The sequence below is a fragment of the Chionomys nivalis genome, chromosome 7, assembly GCF_950005125.1.
Source record: "Chionomys nivalis chromosome 7, mChiNiv1.1, whole genome shotgun sequence".
NCBI classification, from domain to species: Eukaryota; Metazoa; Chordata; class Mammalia; order Rodentia; family Cricetidae; genus Chionomys; species Chionomys nivalis.
In genome coordinates, this window is record NC_080092.1 from 83,004,165 (window position 1) to 83,020,805 (window position 16,641).

The 16,641-nt window shown below is 46.6% G+C and overlaps 1 protein-coding gene across 1 annotated transcript in view; it reads left to right on the forward strand.

The window, feature by feature from the left end:
- Nmt1 (N-myristoyltransferase 1) overlaps positions 1–16,641 on the forward strand; it is a 39,268-nt gene that overhangs the window by 13,991 nt on the left and 8,636 nt on the right. The window contains exons 2-7 of the mRNA XM_057775337.1: positions 925–1,033; positions 3,694–3,838; positions 10,160–10,278; positions 13,145–13,236; positions 14,416–14,532; positions 15,982–16,152. Coding sequence (XP_057631320.1) covers positions 925–1,033; positions 3,694–3,838; positions 10,160–10,278; positions 13,145–13,236; positions 14,416–14,532; positions 15,982–16,152 — 753 coding nt within the window. The remainder of the gene's footprint in view (positions 1–924; positions 1,034–3,693; positions 3,839–10,159; positions 10,279–13,144; positions 13,237–14,415; positions 14,533–15,981; positions 16,153–16,641) is intronic.

Genomic DNA, 16,641 nt, shown 5'->3' on the forward strand with positions numbered 1-16,641 from the left:
CTATTGACCATTTTGGGCATGGGCTGCAGTAATGTCAGACTCTTCTTCATCCTGCTCTTTTCCATACTGGCTTGTGCCTTAGGTCCAGTTGGGGAAACCCAGTAAATATAGTGCACTTGGAGAAGACAGGGCAAAGGATTCCCTAAAGACGGCTACTGTCTTTTGGCTGCCTTTTTTCATTTAGGGCCCTAAGGAAGTGGTGTTGGTACCAACACAGTGTTGACAGATGTCGTTGTCTTTAGTGCAGCCTGGCAATCTGAAGAAGTAAGTACATATCCCTCCCACCTCCCAGAAAAGGATGTGGTGGCTCATATCTATCATCCCAGCTCTCAGAAAGCTGAGGCAGGAGGATTGCTATAAGTTCAAGTCCAGCCTGAGATACATACTGAGTACCAGGTTAGCCAAGGTTACATAGCAAGACCTTGTCTCAAAAAAAAAAAAAAAAAAGAAAGAAAGAGAGAGAGAGAGATTGGGAATGCAGTTCAGGTGGTAGAATGCTTTCTTTGCATGCAAGAAGCCTTGGGTTTGAACCCATAAACCAGGTGGGTGAGGTACCTGTAATTTCAGCATTCTGAAGGGGAATCAAAGTTCAAAGTCATTGATGGAGGTCAGTCTTGGCTGCTTGAGACCCTGTGTCAGTGAGTGAGTGAATGAATGAATGCAAGAATAGAAAAGACCCTTGGAAGTAAATAGGACATGCTTTGCAGTGTCTCCTCCCTGGGGAGCTGGTGGGTGGGAGTGGGGAGGGAGCTGTGCTTGCTGGTGTCCTCCAAATACCCCTTCTGGGAGCTGGATTCTCCAGTCCGCTTCTGGAGCCAGCAGGCTTGATTAGGAAGGGTCTGCTCCACAGAAAAGCCTTTTGTCAGGGTAGTTTAAAGCGTTTGGTTTTTTTAGGACTCCATCAGTGTTTACTTTGTCTTTCAGTGGCTTGAGTCCAGCCAATGACACTGGAGCCAAAAAGAAGAAGAAGAAACAGAAGAAGAAGAAAGAGAAAGGCAATGACACAGATTCGGCCCAGGATCAGCCTGTGAAGGTAACAGCTGTTTTCTGTGACGAGTTTTGAGGTAAACGTGTAGGAACAATTTAAACTGATCGTCTCCACTGTATTTAAGGATGGAAGAAGAACTTCAGTGCTGCCTGTCCTGTGTGCCCTAGGCCTTGGTGGTAAAGCTGCTCTCGGTACCTTGGAAGACCCAACCCTCAAGCGCAGTACCCTCAGAATCTCAGACACGTATTGCCTGTGTGTGTCAGGTGCCGTGGGCTGATGGTGTGGCAGCCCCTGCTTCTTAGAGCAGTGGCTCTTGTCTTCTCATCTTAAGTCTCTTGCAGCCAAGCCTGATGTCCTGAGTTTGGTCCATTGGACCCACTCAGTGCAAGGAGAGAACCGACTCCTGAAAGTTATTTATACACACACCTATGGCACATGCATATGTACACACATGCAATAGGTATAATTTTTTGTTTTGTTTTGTTTTCCTTTTTTGAGACAGGGTTTCACTGTGTATCCCTGACTGCCCTGGAACTCACTTTGTAGACTAGGCTGGCCTCGAACTCAGAGATCTGCCTGCCTCAACCTCCCAAGTGCTGGGACTAAAGGCATGCCGTGCCCCCCCCCCCCAACAACAAAACAACTTTTTTAATTTAAAAGAAAGTCACTAGCAGTGTTTGTCAACCTGTGGGTCATGACCACCTTGGGGTCCCATACTGATACTTACTTTATGATTTGTAACAGTAGCAAAATATAGTTATGAAGTAGCAATGAAATAATCTTATGGTTGGGATCACCACAACATGAGGAACTGTGTTAAAGGGTCACAGCATTAGGGAAGTTGAGAACTGCTGAATTCCAATCAGTTAACCAGTCGGGCTGGGTTTGAGAACAGCCTGCATTTGGAGGCACGGTTTGTAGTATGTCTCCCTGTGGAGAAGATCTCAGTTACTGGGATTAATGTGCTAAGGATCCAACCGGGAGCTTCCCGCACACTAACCATGCTCCACTACTGAGCCCCACCCCTAACTCCCTTCAAGTGCATAGGTTTCAGGTTTGTTTGTGCAGCCCTGGTTGGCCTGGAACTTGCTGTGTAGATCAGGCTGGTATGAAACTTGCTGTATAAACCAGGCTGATCTGGGATTTACAAAGATCCTCCAGCTTCCTGAGTTAGAAGTGTGTGCCACCAGGCCTGATCTAAGGCATATTTTTTTTTCTATCTTCTACTGGAAGCAAAGGGCATAATTTTTTAAAGAATAACTTGGAGAATGATATGTAATTGAATTTTTATGCTTTTTTGCTTTTTTATGTTTTGTTTTTGTGATCCCAGGGCTTGAACCCCACACAGTCTTACACATACACGGCAGGTGCTTTATCACTAAGCTGCATCTCTAGCCCCCAGTTTTGCCCTGTGGCAGGGGATGTAGGTGTGTCTGTGAATGTGGATGACATGCTTCTTCATACCAGGCAAGGTACATGTACAACCTGTCTGTAGAAGTTCAAGGGTAATAACTTTTGGCAGTAGGGTCTTTCCTTCTACCATGTGGGTCCTGGGCACTGAATTTAGGTCATCAGGCTTGGCAGGAAATGCCTTTACCTACTGAGCCATCTTATCAGCTTCCAATTTTACTTTTTGAAAGATGTCTATGGTTTTAGAACTGGCATCCAAACAAGTCTGGGATTCTAGATACTTCTCACATTTTTAGATTAAAACTGTTGTAGCAAGGATTGTAGTTAAGGGAATGCGGTTGATTGCTTTTATGTGTCTAGGCATTTTACCTTCATGTATATCTATACATCACATGTGTGCAGTGTCTATGGAGGCCAGAAGAGAGTGTTGGAACCGCTGAAACTGGAGCCATAAACAGTTATGAGCTGCCATGTGGGTGCTGGAAATTAAATCCCGTCCTTTGGAAGAGCAGACGTGCTCTTGTCTTCAGCCCCTTTTTGATTTATTTATTTTTTATTTTTTATTTTTATTTTGGTTTTGGTTTTTCAAGAATTTCTCTGTATAGCAGTTCTTGCTGTCCTGGAACGCACTCTATGGACCAGGCTAACCATGAATTCAGAGATCCACTTGCCTCTGCCTCCCAAGTGCTGGGATTAAAGGCGTGAGCCACCATGCCCTTCTTTGCCACCTTATTTTTGAGATGGGCTTCTCATTGAATCTGGAGCTTCATGATTTGGCTAGATTGGTTGGGTAGCAGGCCCTCAGGGATCCTCCTAGCCTCACCTCCCCAGAGGTGGGATTCTGCATATACCACCATTGTCAACATTTTTATCTTGGTGCTGGAGACCAAACTCAGATCCTCATGCTGGAATGGCAAGCTCTTTACTAACTGCGCTATCTCTATAGCCCTGAACTCTTAGTATTTTGATACAGGATTACATATAGCCAAGATGGGCCTCAGACTTCTAACCCTCCTGCCTCTGCCTCCTGAGAGCTAGTATTACAGATGTATATTTCTATATCAAACTAACTCTTTTTGTTTGTTTGAGACAGGGTCTCACTATTGAGCACTGATTGGCCAGGAACTCTCTGTGTAAACTAAGCTAGCTCACAGAGATTTGCCTGTCTGTGCCTACCAGTGCTGGGATTAAAGGTGTGCTTTACCACACCTGGCCTAGCTAACTCTTGAACTCATAATGATTCATAAGTTTCGCTAATACAGTGGGTCTTTTCTTTTTCCAACTGTCTTGCCCAGATGAACTCTTTGCCAGCAGAGAGAATCCAGGAAATACAAAAGGCCATTGAGCTGTTCTCAGTGGGTCAGGGACCTGCCAAAACCATGGAGGAGGCCAGCAAACGAAGCTACCAGTTCTGGGACACACAGCCAGTCCCCAAATTGGGTATGTATTTCCTTTTGCAGGTGGAGTAAGGAATATGCCTTAGCTGTGTTTCTGTGGAAGTTTCATAAGGGAAGGCGGTACGGCCCTGTAGATCTTTGGTGACTGTTTCTGGAGCATATGAAAGGCTGTTGTTCAGAGACCTTAGTGTTTCACAGCAGCTCACACAGAACAGACAACGGTTCTTTTAGTCCATCAGCATCTTAAATCTATAGAGAACGGGGTCTTAGTGCATCATGAGTGGGGCTGCTGTCCCTGGGGCTGTCTTCCCACTTAAGTTAGTGAGGGACTGTTGTTTGTGTGGACACATGTGAACTCTGTAGTGCGAAGAGTACCCAGACTCCTGCTTTCTCTCAGCTAATGCCTGCTTGCTAAATTCAACTAACAGTCATGGCTCAACTCCAAGACTACTATATTTTTCGTTAGGTACTCTTAAAAAGTCATAATGAGCCAGGCAGTGGTGGCGCATACCTTTAATCCCAGTACTCGGAGGCAGAGGCAGGTGGATCTCTGAGTTCAAGGTCAGCCTGGTCTACAGAGTGAGTTCCAAGATAGCCTTGAGAGTTACACAGGGAAACACTGTCTTGAAAAACAAACAAAAACCCACAATGAACTCAGAAGTGGTGGCATACTCCTTTATTTCCAGGACCAGGAGGCAGAAACAAGTGGGTCTCTGTGTTTTAGGCAGTCTGGTCTACAAGGGAAATTTTAGTCCAGTTGGAGCTACATAATGAGGCCCTGTCTCAAAATAAAACTAAAAAGTGTTGTAATATGGCTGGAAGTCCTGAGTTCAGGTCTCAGCAACTATGTGGTGGCTCACAACCATCTATAATGAGCTCTGGTACCTCCTTCTGGCCTTCAGGCATATATGCAGATAGAACACTGTATACATAAATAAATTTTTTAAAAAATGCTATAATAAACTTGTAAAGGGATTAGACAGAAATCCCAAATGTATTCCAGAAGCTACTGCACATACTGGAGTTAGAGACATCTGTTAGGCCTGAACCACAGCTGACCTTGGCCGCTGACCTCAGCTCCTGGTGAACAAAGGTTTTATAAGTGATTGAACTTTGCTTTTGGGACCGTTGGGGGACCTGATTCTTATATTTTATATATGTAGCTGAGGAAATAAATTGTGTTATTGTGTTTTCTTGTTATATAATTTTTTCAAATATTTGTATGTGTGTCTGTGTGCCTGTAATACAGACATAATAGGCAGTTGTGAGCCACCCAATACACGCACTGGGGACTGAATTTGGGTCCTCTGCAGCATCTCTCCACCCCAAACACATGCTCTAACACTAAATGCAAGTGATGGTCAAATGTTCAGTGTCACTGGTCCTCTCCAGTAATATCAGCTTCTAGCACATTGTGGGTTGGGAGGGCAGAGACAAGTCAAATACCAGGATGTAAAAAGACAGCTGTGTCCAACAACATTTTCTGCAGAGGTAGACAGCAGATAGAACAGGTGTTTCCTGACTGCAAATGGTTGGTGTAATGATGGGTAACCAGTTATAAAGTAAAAATAGCCTGGCATGGTGGCACATCCTTTAGTCCCAGCACTCTGGAGGCAAAGGTATCTCTGTGAGCTTCAGAACAGCCTGATCTACATAGAAAGTTCCAGAACAGCCAGGGTCGTGTCGAGAGATCCTGTCTCCAAAACAGAACAAAAGAAACAAACTCTGCTTTGGAGAGATGTAGTTGTCAGCTTGGCAACAACACGGATACAATGGTGAGATAAAGCAGGGGGAAGGCAACAGTGAGGGGATACATGTGCCCCGATTCCAGAAGCCTTTGTCTGTCTGCTCCCCATAGCTGCAGTGAGCCTGGTAAGGAGCTAGAAGCATGGGAAGAGTCTCTCGCTCTGCCTTGGGTGAGGTCCCCATAGGCTGCTCTGTGATCTGGCCCAGGTTTTAGGTAGTCCCTTGGGTGAAGGCTCATGAGGAATTTGGAAGAAAATAACCTTGCTCCAGCTCAGAGAATAGGAGCTGGTGAAGAGATGAGTTGAGATTTGGTCTTGTTTGACCCATGGCCAGTCAGAAATTAAGGATTCTGTTTCGTTGGGTCAGGGGATAAGAGGCGCCACCTTCACCCTCTAAGCTTAAACTAGTCTTCGCGGCAGAGGCCTCTCCTTTCCCTTCTGCAGACCTGGAGAATGGCTCTGTGTGATTACTTTCTTTTCTCCCGCTTAAACAGGGAGGTTTGGTTTGGTTTATCTTGAAGTGGCTTTTTGTTTTCAAGACAGGATCCTTGAGCTTGTGGCCAGCCCTACTGCCTCAGCCGTCTAAACTGTGGGATTACAGGCATGAGCTAGCATTCTCGTGGTCCGTGGGAGCTGTTGACTGTAAAGGTCATGCAGCCTGTTGTGTTGAGTTGGAGCTCTTTGTGGCATAGAGCTGCTATCCCTGCCGCTTGGGAGGTAGAGGCAGAAGCAGCACAGAGTCAAGGCCAGCCTGAGCCACAGACAGAATGAGTTAAAGTCCAGTCTGGATAGCGTAGCAAGACCTTGTCTCAAAAAATAAAAAAGCATGCTGTGTTTATAAAACATTTCAACTTTAGGAAGGTTTTTAATTAAACTCTGTTCTGCTGAAGAGGCCTAGAATTGTTCATAGTTTAGAATCCCTGAAAGTTTGCTTGTGAAGTCCTCCAGACGGTTTTCAGTCTGGACCAGTGCATCTTAAACTTTCTCCTTTTCTTTTCTTTCTTCCTTATTTCTTTATTGTTTAGTTTGTTTAGTTTTTGTGACAGGGTTTCTCTGTGTAGTCCTGGCTGTCCTGGAACTCACTCTGTAGACCAGGCTGGCTTTGAACTCACAGAGATCCGCCTGCCTCTGCCTCCCAAGTGCTGGGATTAGAGGTGTGCGCCGCCATTGCCCATTAGTGATTCCTTTTAACCTGGAAGCTTGTGGTGTATAGGGACGGCTCGGTGTATAGGGATGGCTCAATGTATAGGGACGGCTCGGTGTATAGGGACGGCTCAGTGTGTAGGGACGGCTCGGTGTGTAGGGATGGCTCGGTGTGTAGGGACGGCTCGGTGTATAGGGATGGCTCAATGTATAGGGACGGCTCGGTGTATAGGGACGGCTCGGTGTATAGGGACGGCTCGGTGGGGAAGGGCACTTGCTGCCAATCCTCATAACCTGAGTTTGATCCCTAGAACTTGATGGAAAGAGAAAAATGACTTCTTGCAACCTGTCTTCTGACTTCCACATGTATACTGTGGCATGGAAGATAAAACCAAATTTCCAGGCTGAGCATGGTAATGTACAACTGTAATCTCAACACTTGAGAAGTGGAGTTAGGACTGGAGAGGGGGCTCAGAGGCTATAGATTTTCGAGTTCATTACCACCATCCCCATGAGACAAATCATAGCTGCCTGAGTAGCAGCTCCAGGGGATCCAGTGCCCTCTTAGGACCTTTTAGGATTTATACAATTTATACAATGTGTCACTCATGGAAAATATGTATCTTTAATAAAAATACTCTCATCTGAGAAGTTTTTCCTGAAGTAGAAGGTAATTTGCAGAGTTGAGACCTGATCAGTGTGCAGAAAGTAAAGGGCTGCTGGGTGCTCGGCCCTAAGTGGGGTATTCACGTCACACCGCTCCTCCTAAGGTTCGGGGATCTTCAGAGAAGAGGGCGGAGAACAGTTGTAAGAGGTGGTAGTGGCGTCAAGGGCATGTGTGAGCTCACGGCGACTGTGACAGCCTGTGCGAGGCTTACACCAGCTCTTCAGACGAAACCTCAGCTTCGCATGGGAACTGTTGGCATTTGACAGCTGCTGGGAAGGGGAGAGTCAGCTTTCTTTAGTGGTCTGACCCCTGCGGGCTAACTGCACACCAGGACAGCCCACTCCATCACTAGCTGCGCAACAAAAACTGGACTCAGTGTAGAAAGAGCAATAAAATCTCAAGCTGGATGGGAATTGTTAAGTAGTAATGGGAGAGGTTTGGTGGTGAATGTGTTCAGATACATTGTAAGAAATTCTCTAATGAAAATATTGTGGAAAATTAAAACAAATCAAGAGTTCAAAGCTAGCCTCCAATATGCAGTGAATTTGAAGTCAGACTGAACTGCATGAGATCACGTCTCAAAAAAGCATTTCCATAAGGGTATGCTTTTTTTGTTGCTGTTTTTTGAGACAGGGTTTCTCTGTGGAACAAACAGCTCTTGCTGTCCTGGAACTCACTCTGTAGACCAGGCTGGCCTGAAATCCACAAGTCCTCTACTTCCAAATGGGATTGAAGATGTGCACCGCCACCGCCCGGCTGGGTGTGCTTCTTATTCTCACAGAAAGAACTGAATCTCACTGGGCATGGATGTCTGACTTTGCTGTAAAACAGGATGTTTTATTTATTTACTTTTTATTTATGTGGGGGCTGGAGAGATAGCTCATGGTTAAGAATACTTGTTCTTGCAGAGGACCCAGGTTCAGTTTCCAGAACCTATGTTATGCAAACCATCCATAACTCCAGTTCCAGAGGATCTTACCCCTTCTGACTTACATGGCCACTAGGCACACATATGGTACATACACATACAAGCAGGCCAAACACTCATACACATAAAAAAATAAATAAGCTTAAAATTGTATGTGCCTACACCTGTGTGTGTGTGTGTTAGGTGTGCGTTTGCCCTCAGAGGCTAGAAAAGGGGGCCGTGCACCACATCCTCTGGAACTGGCCTTATGGGTCCATTATGAGCCACCTGACATGGTATTAGGAGCTGAGCTAGAGTCCTCTGGAAGAATAGCAGTGCTCTTAATCACCACATCGTCTTCCAGCCGCCCTGCAGTAGTCTTGATCTGAGCCAGCATTTCTATGATAGTTTATTGGTATTTCATGGCATGTTGGCATGCAACGTGCAACATGCCCATGTGTAGTCAGAGCCAAGGCAACAGTGAAGCCACATAGCACTGCCTAGAATATCACAGACTTGGTACATGTTTAATTTTCAATTTGTTTTTGGTATGTATGTTCAAAACCTTATACAATTACCAAAATTTTCTTGACACCCCATACTCAGTATGGCTTGCAGTTTCAGAAGCTTTGGTCTGGAGCAATTGTTACACGCCTTGAATGAGTGTGTCCCTCTTGAGATCATGTCATTCTTTCCTTGTTGAGAGTGCAGGAGCCTTTCTTCCCCGCAGCTCTACCTGTCCCTCTGTGACACATAGCTGGTCTCCACCTCATGCTGCTCTTGGCTCTGCACCGCTGCCATGGGGGGCTCGACTCCTCTACTACAGGAAGTAAGGGACTGTGGACAACTGGAAGGTGCTTAAAAGTACTCAGAGGGCTGGTTATCTGGTGCATACCTGTAAACCAGCATTAGGAGGCTGAGACAGGAGGATTCCTATGAGCCCAAGGCCAGCTTCTGGGCTACTTAGCATTCTTCTCTCTTAAAAAAAACAAAACAAAACTTTTACTCTTTGACAGCCTCTTTCCTCTCCAGCCTCATCTAGTTTCACTTCTCCCCTTCTTCTCAGCCTCCCAAGCTCTCCCACAGAGGAGGGGCCCTTTCAGTGGGAGGCTTCCCGGCACAGCAGACTGTGATTCAGCCTGGAGGCATTCGTAGGGCTGAAAGCACCAGGCCCTGAGCTGGCAGGGACTGTTAGCTGGCCTACAGGGCTGGAAGCTGAGGCTGTAAGGCCAAGAGAGCCTGGCTCCTAGAAGCCATCATCTGACTGAGGAGTGAGCCCAGGCCTTTGCTCTTTACACAAAGGCAGGCTTGTTGCAGCTCCTTACCAATCTCCCCAGGTCAGGGAAGGGTGTCTGAGCTAGAACAAGAACATGATGACACTCTGCACCAACCAGGAGGCAGGAAGCCAGATCAGCAGTGATGAGCGTTTGTCATTCAGGAGCCCAAGGGAGATTTACAAGGATTTCCAAAAATGAACCGCCTGGATCCCAGAGAGCCTTCTGAGGCTTGCCATGCATTGGCCCTCAACTAGGGACCAAGGTGACTGGAGAGAATCTACAGTTGCCGATCATGGAGTGTTCTTCAGCTACACGGTTCTAGGGACAGGGGAAATTAGCTCTGGTGATTTTTTTTTCTTCATATAAGGTCTCATGTAGCCCAGACTGGCCTTAAACTCACTGTGTAGTAGAAGATGACCTTGAAGTTCTGACCCTTGGGCCTCTACCAAGTGCTGTTATAGGCATGCCCAGGGTATGTAGTACTGTGTTCACACCCAGGCCTTTGTACAAGCAAGTTGACCACACTAGCAGATGAGCCTCATCCCCAGCCTTCCAGTGAATGTTTTAAACGTGCTCTCCCTCCCCCGTGCTGGCCGACAGTTGACTCCTGGCTGTGCTCTTCTAGGTGAAGTGGTAAATACCTATGGGCCAGTGGAACCTGACAAGGACAACATTCGCCAAGAGCCCTACACTCTACCCCAGGGCTTCACCTGGGATGCCTTGGACCTGGGAGACCGTGGTGTGGTAAGTAGGCCTGGCTTGCAGGCAGGACTCTTAGGAGCTGAACCAAAAAGGGCTCAGCAGATCCCATCTGGTACCTTCTGGGCTTGCCCCAGATTTCCCATGATAGACATTAGCATCTCATACTTGTGAGGCTGAAAGCTGTCCTCTGAAGTTTCTGATTGTAGAGTCATCATCATCATCATTATTATTATTATTATTATTATGTAGGGTCATTATTATTATAATTATTTATATTCCTTTGTTGTTATTTTTGCTTTCTTTTGTTTGTTTTGTTTTTTGAGGCAGGGTCTCTCTGTTATGTAGCCCTGTCTGGTTTGGAACTCACTATGTAGACCAGCCTGGCCTTGAATTCACAAAGATAACCTGCCTCTTTGCCTCCCAAGTGCTGGAATTAAAGGCATTCAGCACCACTGCCCGGCTGAGACCTGGTTTTATTCATTTTTATTTGTGTGTGATGTATGTGTGTGAGCATACACATGCTTTGGCACACGTGCTGGTCAGAAGACAATTTTGTGGATTCAGTTCTCTCCCACCTTTGTGACAAACACACTGAGGCCAATGTCGAATGTCAGCTTTACCCACTGAGCCATCTCGCTGGCCCCTTTTTTAGTATTTTTTTTTTAAATATTTATTTATTATGTATACAATATTCTTTCTACGTGTATGCCTGCAGGCCAGAAGAGGGCATCAGACCTCATTACAGATGGTTGTGAGCCACCATGTGGTTGCCGGGAATTGAACTCAGGACCTTTGGAAGAGCAGGCAATGCTCTTAACCGCTGAGCCATCTCTCCAGCCCCTTTTTTAGTATTTTTGAGGCAGGATCTTACACTGTAGTCTAGGCTGACCTTGGACTGTTGGCTCTCCTGCTGAGCTTCCTAAGTGATGCCATTAGAGATGTAACGCATCATAGTCTTTTATTTCTTGTCTATTTCTTTTATTTGTTTCTGTTTCAAGACAGGATTTCTCTGTGTAGTTCTGGCTGTCCTGGAACTTGCTCTGTAGACCAGGTTGGCCTCTAATCTAGAGATTGCCTCCCTAGTGTCTAGGATTAAAGATGTGCAACACCACCGCCCAACTTAAAGAATTATTTTTAATATGAGTTTGCATGTGGGTTTGTGAGTGTCTTAGAATTGTCTTAGTGTCTTAGGGTTGTCACTGTGATAAAACACTGAGCAAAACGACTTGGGGAGGAAAGGGTTTGTTTCAGCTCACAACTCCATAATTGACAGAATCAGGCTACCCTTACAGAGTCATTCTCTCAATTCATATTCCCTCCTTGCAGATAGGTGTAGATTGTGTGAAGTTGACAAAAACTAGCCAGCACAGTACTTAACGAGTTGGGGGGACCCACAGAGGTCAGAGGCATTGCATCCCCTGAAGCAACAGCTGCAGATGGTTGTGAACCGCCTGATATGGGTGTTGAGAAATGAACTCGGGTCCTCTGGAAGAGCAGCAAATGCTCTTAACCACTGAGCCATCTCTCCAGCTCCTCATTTTGACTCCTGATATATGTATGGGGTGGAGGCAGGTGCATGTCCGTGAGTGTGCGTAAGCAACTGTGCATCCATCCATAGGGTTGATTCTTGTTTTTGAGACAGGGTCTAACTCTGGCCCTAGCAGGCCTGGAAATTGCTTTATAAACCAAGGTGGCCTTGAACTCATGGGGTTCCAGCTCCCTTCTGAGTGCTGGGATCACAGTCATCTGTTTTGGGTTTGTTCTTTTCAGGTAGATATCTGCTGATATTGTGTCACCAGCGCCTGATGATGGTGCTGGGGACTGAACCCGAGCTCTGCGCACATTGGACTGGTAGACAACTAACCTACCAGCTGTCACTTTCTTTTTCTTTCTTTTTTTTTTTAAATATTTATTTATTATGTATGCAATATTCTTTCTGTGTGTATGCCTGAAGGCCAGAAGAGGGTACCAGATCTCATTACAGATGGTTGTGAGCCACCATGTGGTTGCTGGGAATTGAACTCAGGACCTTTGGAAGAACAGGCAATGCTCTTAACTGCTGAGCCATCTCTCCAACCCCTGCCACTTTCTATTTTACCCTTGAGACAGCCTTGTTATGTGGCCCTGGCTGGGATTTGAGTCAGCCCTGCTTCAGGCCCGAGTGCTGGGATCGCAAGGCTGCACCGTCACACCTTAGTTACCTCTTGTTTTGACATCAGGGACTGAGGAATTTGGACTTTCTTTCTCTGTAAGGAATGATGAAAATGTGAATATTGTCCCCCTCTCCAACTTCTGATCACCACCTCCACCATACCTGGTTTAAGAACAGATCTGTTTTGGGAGGGGAGCTGGGGGACAGGAGATAGAGAGGGACAGTGCTCGTGTGCCCCAGCGTACCTGTGGAGGTCAGAGGACAGCTCTGTACAGTAAGCTGGCAGAGATGGCTGCAAGGGCAGAAAAAGGACAGAAATCTGGACTAGATGATAAAAACAAAACTTTTTTGTTTTAATATGGCAGTGAAGTAGTTTCTTGACCAATCAGCGTTTTATTAAGCCAGTATGAGTGACAAATCTCTACAATGTAGAAGGTTTCCCACAGCATTAACCCCCAAAATCCTTTCTCCAAAGTATGTTCACAGAAAACGGGATGCTTTCTCTGACAGATGATATTCTAGATGCTGCTGTGTTCTGAAGTCTGTGGCTCTGCCCCCTAGTGGCTCTGTTTCTTATCACAACCATGGGTACTTGTTTTAAAAGAATCCTTGCCATGCCTGAGATGACACCGATTTGTGAGACTTGAGGTGGTTTTCGTGGTTAGCCTTGTCCTTCTGTGACGCTCAGAGCCACAGGGCATTGGGGTTGGCGTCCACTTGTCAGAACACCTCAGTGAGCTACTTGTTTCTCTGCAGCTGAAAGAACTCTACACCCTCCTGAATGAGAACTATGTGGAAGATGACGATAACATGTTCCGATTCGATTACTCCCCAGAGTTTCTCCTGTGGTAAGTTGTAAGGGGTGTCTTTATTATAATTTTATTTAACTTGTAAACAATAGAAATTTATTTCTCATGGTTCTGGAGGCTAGCTAAAAAAAAGATCTGTGTCTGGTAATAGCCTAGTCAGCTCCAAGATCTCTTCCAGTTTTAAGGGCAAAGCAGATAGCAGAACCACAAAGGAACATGGAGTTCTCATCCTTCCCGAGAGCCAGCCTTTGAGTGGCCAGCTGCTGTGTGCTTGTTCGTTCATCTGGAGACTTGCTTTAAGTGGTGCTTAGGACTGAAGCCTTCCTTAAAATAGATTGGCTGTGGGAAACATGCAGAGTTGGTACCCAGATCCTCTACCATATGGCGACCTTTTGAAGAAAAGAAGGGCAGATGAGACCTACTAAGATTTGAAAGAAAGTTCTTCACTACCCAGTTAATGGGCATGCTCATTGTAGAAAATAGCCTTTCCTGGATGAGCCGTCTACTAGCCTGAGCTACGTTTAGCTTCTAAGAAGATAGACGCATGAGGCTGAAGTCGAACGGGATTACCCCAGTGCGTAGGGGAAGCAGTGAGAGCAGAGACGCTCCGAGACGCAGATGGCAAAGCCCAGGGTTTCCAAGTTAGTCCCTAACCAAAAGACCACTAGCCTCTGGATGGAAGTCCTCCAGCTCAGCTCTGAGATGAACATAGAGGCTAGGCATGGTGGCACATGCCTTTAAAATTGGTACTTAGGAGGTAGAGACAGGCAAATCTCTGTGCATTCAAGGCCAGCCTGTTCTGCATAGAGGGTTCCAGGGCAGCTGAGGCTACATAGTAAGGCCCTGTTTCAGAAAATAAAAACACAGAACTTAGCATAGGGGTGTACTTATGGCAGAGCCAAGATGGTCACAAGTTTGAGGTCAGCCTAGGGTACATAGAGAACCTGCTAGAGAAAAACGACAAGTAAAGGCTTAGTGCCAAAGAACTTGCTAGAATATATGTGCAAGACTGGGTAAAATCTCCAGCATGACCGAGAAAAAGATGCTTCAAGAAATGCCTGTGATTTGATTCTCTTGGAGTTTAAAAAGGAGGTAGTTAGTTGTTAAGTCCAGGGAAGTGGTAGGACCGGGTCAGGGCCCAGCATGGCTCTGGAGCCTAAGCGGCTCTCCGGCCTGCTGTTAGTGGTAGCACAGCACCTGTCCTTGTCTTTCTTCCAGGGCCCTCCGGCCACCTGGCTGGCTCCCACAGTGGCACTGCGGGGTTCGAGTAGTCTCAAGTCGGAAACTGGTTGGATTCATTAGTGCCATCCCAGCAAACATCCACATCTACGACACGTAAGCGTCAGCACTTGTCAGCGCCGTCTTGCTGGTCTGGGAGGGAGAAGAAAGCTACGTGTTTACCTATGAAAGGAAGGTGGAGGGCCCAGTAAAGCATCCGTATGTTGGGAATAAAACTCACTGTGGGAACTGTGTGTTTGATGTGCACGGTGGCCCTTTAATCCCAGCCTTGGGTGACAGAGGCAGGTGGATCTCCGTGAGTTCAAGGCTAGCGTGATCTACATAGCAAGTTTCATAGCAAGTTACATAAGGCTCCATAGTGAGACTCTCTGAGTTGTAGCTGGTAGCTAGCTGTTAAGTATTTTTCCTTAGCTGACAAACCTCTCCTCCGATGCAATAATCCAAATCAAACCAGATCAGGGGGGCTGGAGAGATGGCTCAGCGGTTAAGAGCACTGACTGCTCTTCCAGAGGTCCTAAGTTCAATTCCCAGCAACCACATGGTGGCTCACAACCACCTGTAATGAGATCTGGTGCCCTCTTCTGGCCTACAAGCAGGATACTGTATAAATAAATAAATAAATCTTTAAAAAAAAAAAAAAACAAAAAAAAAAGACAAGATCACGGGAAAACACGGAGGGAGGAAAGGAGAACCAGAACGACCACGGAAACTGGTAGACCACTTATTCATTCTCTGGGGGGTAATTTAAATAGCCTGTGGGAGTAGTCTTGACCCTCCCTGGGGAGGGGTCACCTCTTGACAGATTTTCTTGGAGATGGAGTTTGTACTGAAGCAAAACTCCCAGGGGAGGGAGCTTTGAAATGGAACTTTCCACCCAACATTTCAAGGTGGATGCCAGGGGGCTGGGGTGAAGCTCCCAATCAAACAGTAGCCTTGTCTATGACCTATGCTGAGGCCATCCCTGCCCCAGTCACGTGGTGAGACACTTGACAGCTTCAGAAATGGGCAGGAGCAGTGTGACCCAGATTGAGATGGGCTCACTGTCATCCGCTGCAATCTCCTGGGTCTGCAGGCTGTATGGTGATTCTTGTGGGAATCAAAATCTTAGAGTATCCGTCAGTATTGGTACAAACCTCTAGTTTAAACTGTGTCTTGGGTGGTAGGGGAAGGAGGGGCCATGGCTCGAGGCTGGCCTGAGTTACTTAGAGAGTTCAAGATCAACCTTGTCTCAGACCTAGATTTAGCCTTGATTTACTCTGGGGTTTCTTAATGCTACTTGGGTGTCTGCTACAGGTGGGACTCTGCAGCCCACTCAGGGATTCCACGGGGAGAGCTCGTGCTGCCTTCAGATAAAGGCAATCGCAGGCTTCCCTCTTCCCCTCTGAAGCGGAGGATGCGAGGCAAGCTGGAAAGCTGTAGTGGGTGGGATCCCCACTCACTGCTGGTGCAGATGACAGCAAAGTGCACCCTGCAGCTGTGGCTCCGCTCAAGGGTTCCTACCACGTCGTGGGGAACGCCTTGGCAGCCAGCATTTGCCTCCTTCAGAGAGAAGAAGATGGTGGAAATTAACTTCCTGTGCGTCCACAAGAAGCTGCGCTCCAAGAGGGTCGCTCCAGTCTTGATCCGCGAGATAACCCGGCGGGTCCACCTGGAGGGCATTTTCCAAGCTGTTTATACCGCGGGAGTGGTATTGCCAAAGCCTGTTGGCACCTGCAGGTAAAAATTGCTTCCTGTGGGTCTTGGGAATGTAGGTACCTGGCTCTAGCAGAGAGTAATGTCACTGAGACACTGCATTGCCCTGCTCTGTGACTGCTCAGTGGGGTGTGGGTGTCTGGGTGACTAGCAGGAGCAGGTGGAGAACATTTTGGGAATGTGGGGGAGGGTGTGGTTCAGACCAACGGGAAAGAAATTCTCAAATCGGATTGCCTCCGATTTTGTTTTTAAGGATGAGGCCAAACCTGGGTTTTTACAGAAAATGCCTTTAAGTTTTAAGTATTTGGCTTCATTTATGAATATTTTGTGGATCAGAGGGAGCTTGTCTGATCCCTGTGTGATCTAAGGACAACCTCCACCTTGGAAAATTGCTTGAAACAATAGAATAATCTCTGCCTAGAGAACCGCAAAATTAATAACCCCAGGTGAATAGAGAAGAGGCTGAGGAGAGGGTGCCCACATCTGCCAATCTTCTCTGACCTGGTTCCTGAG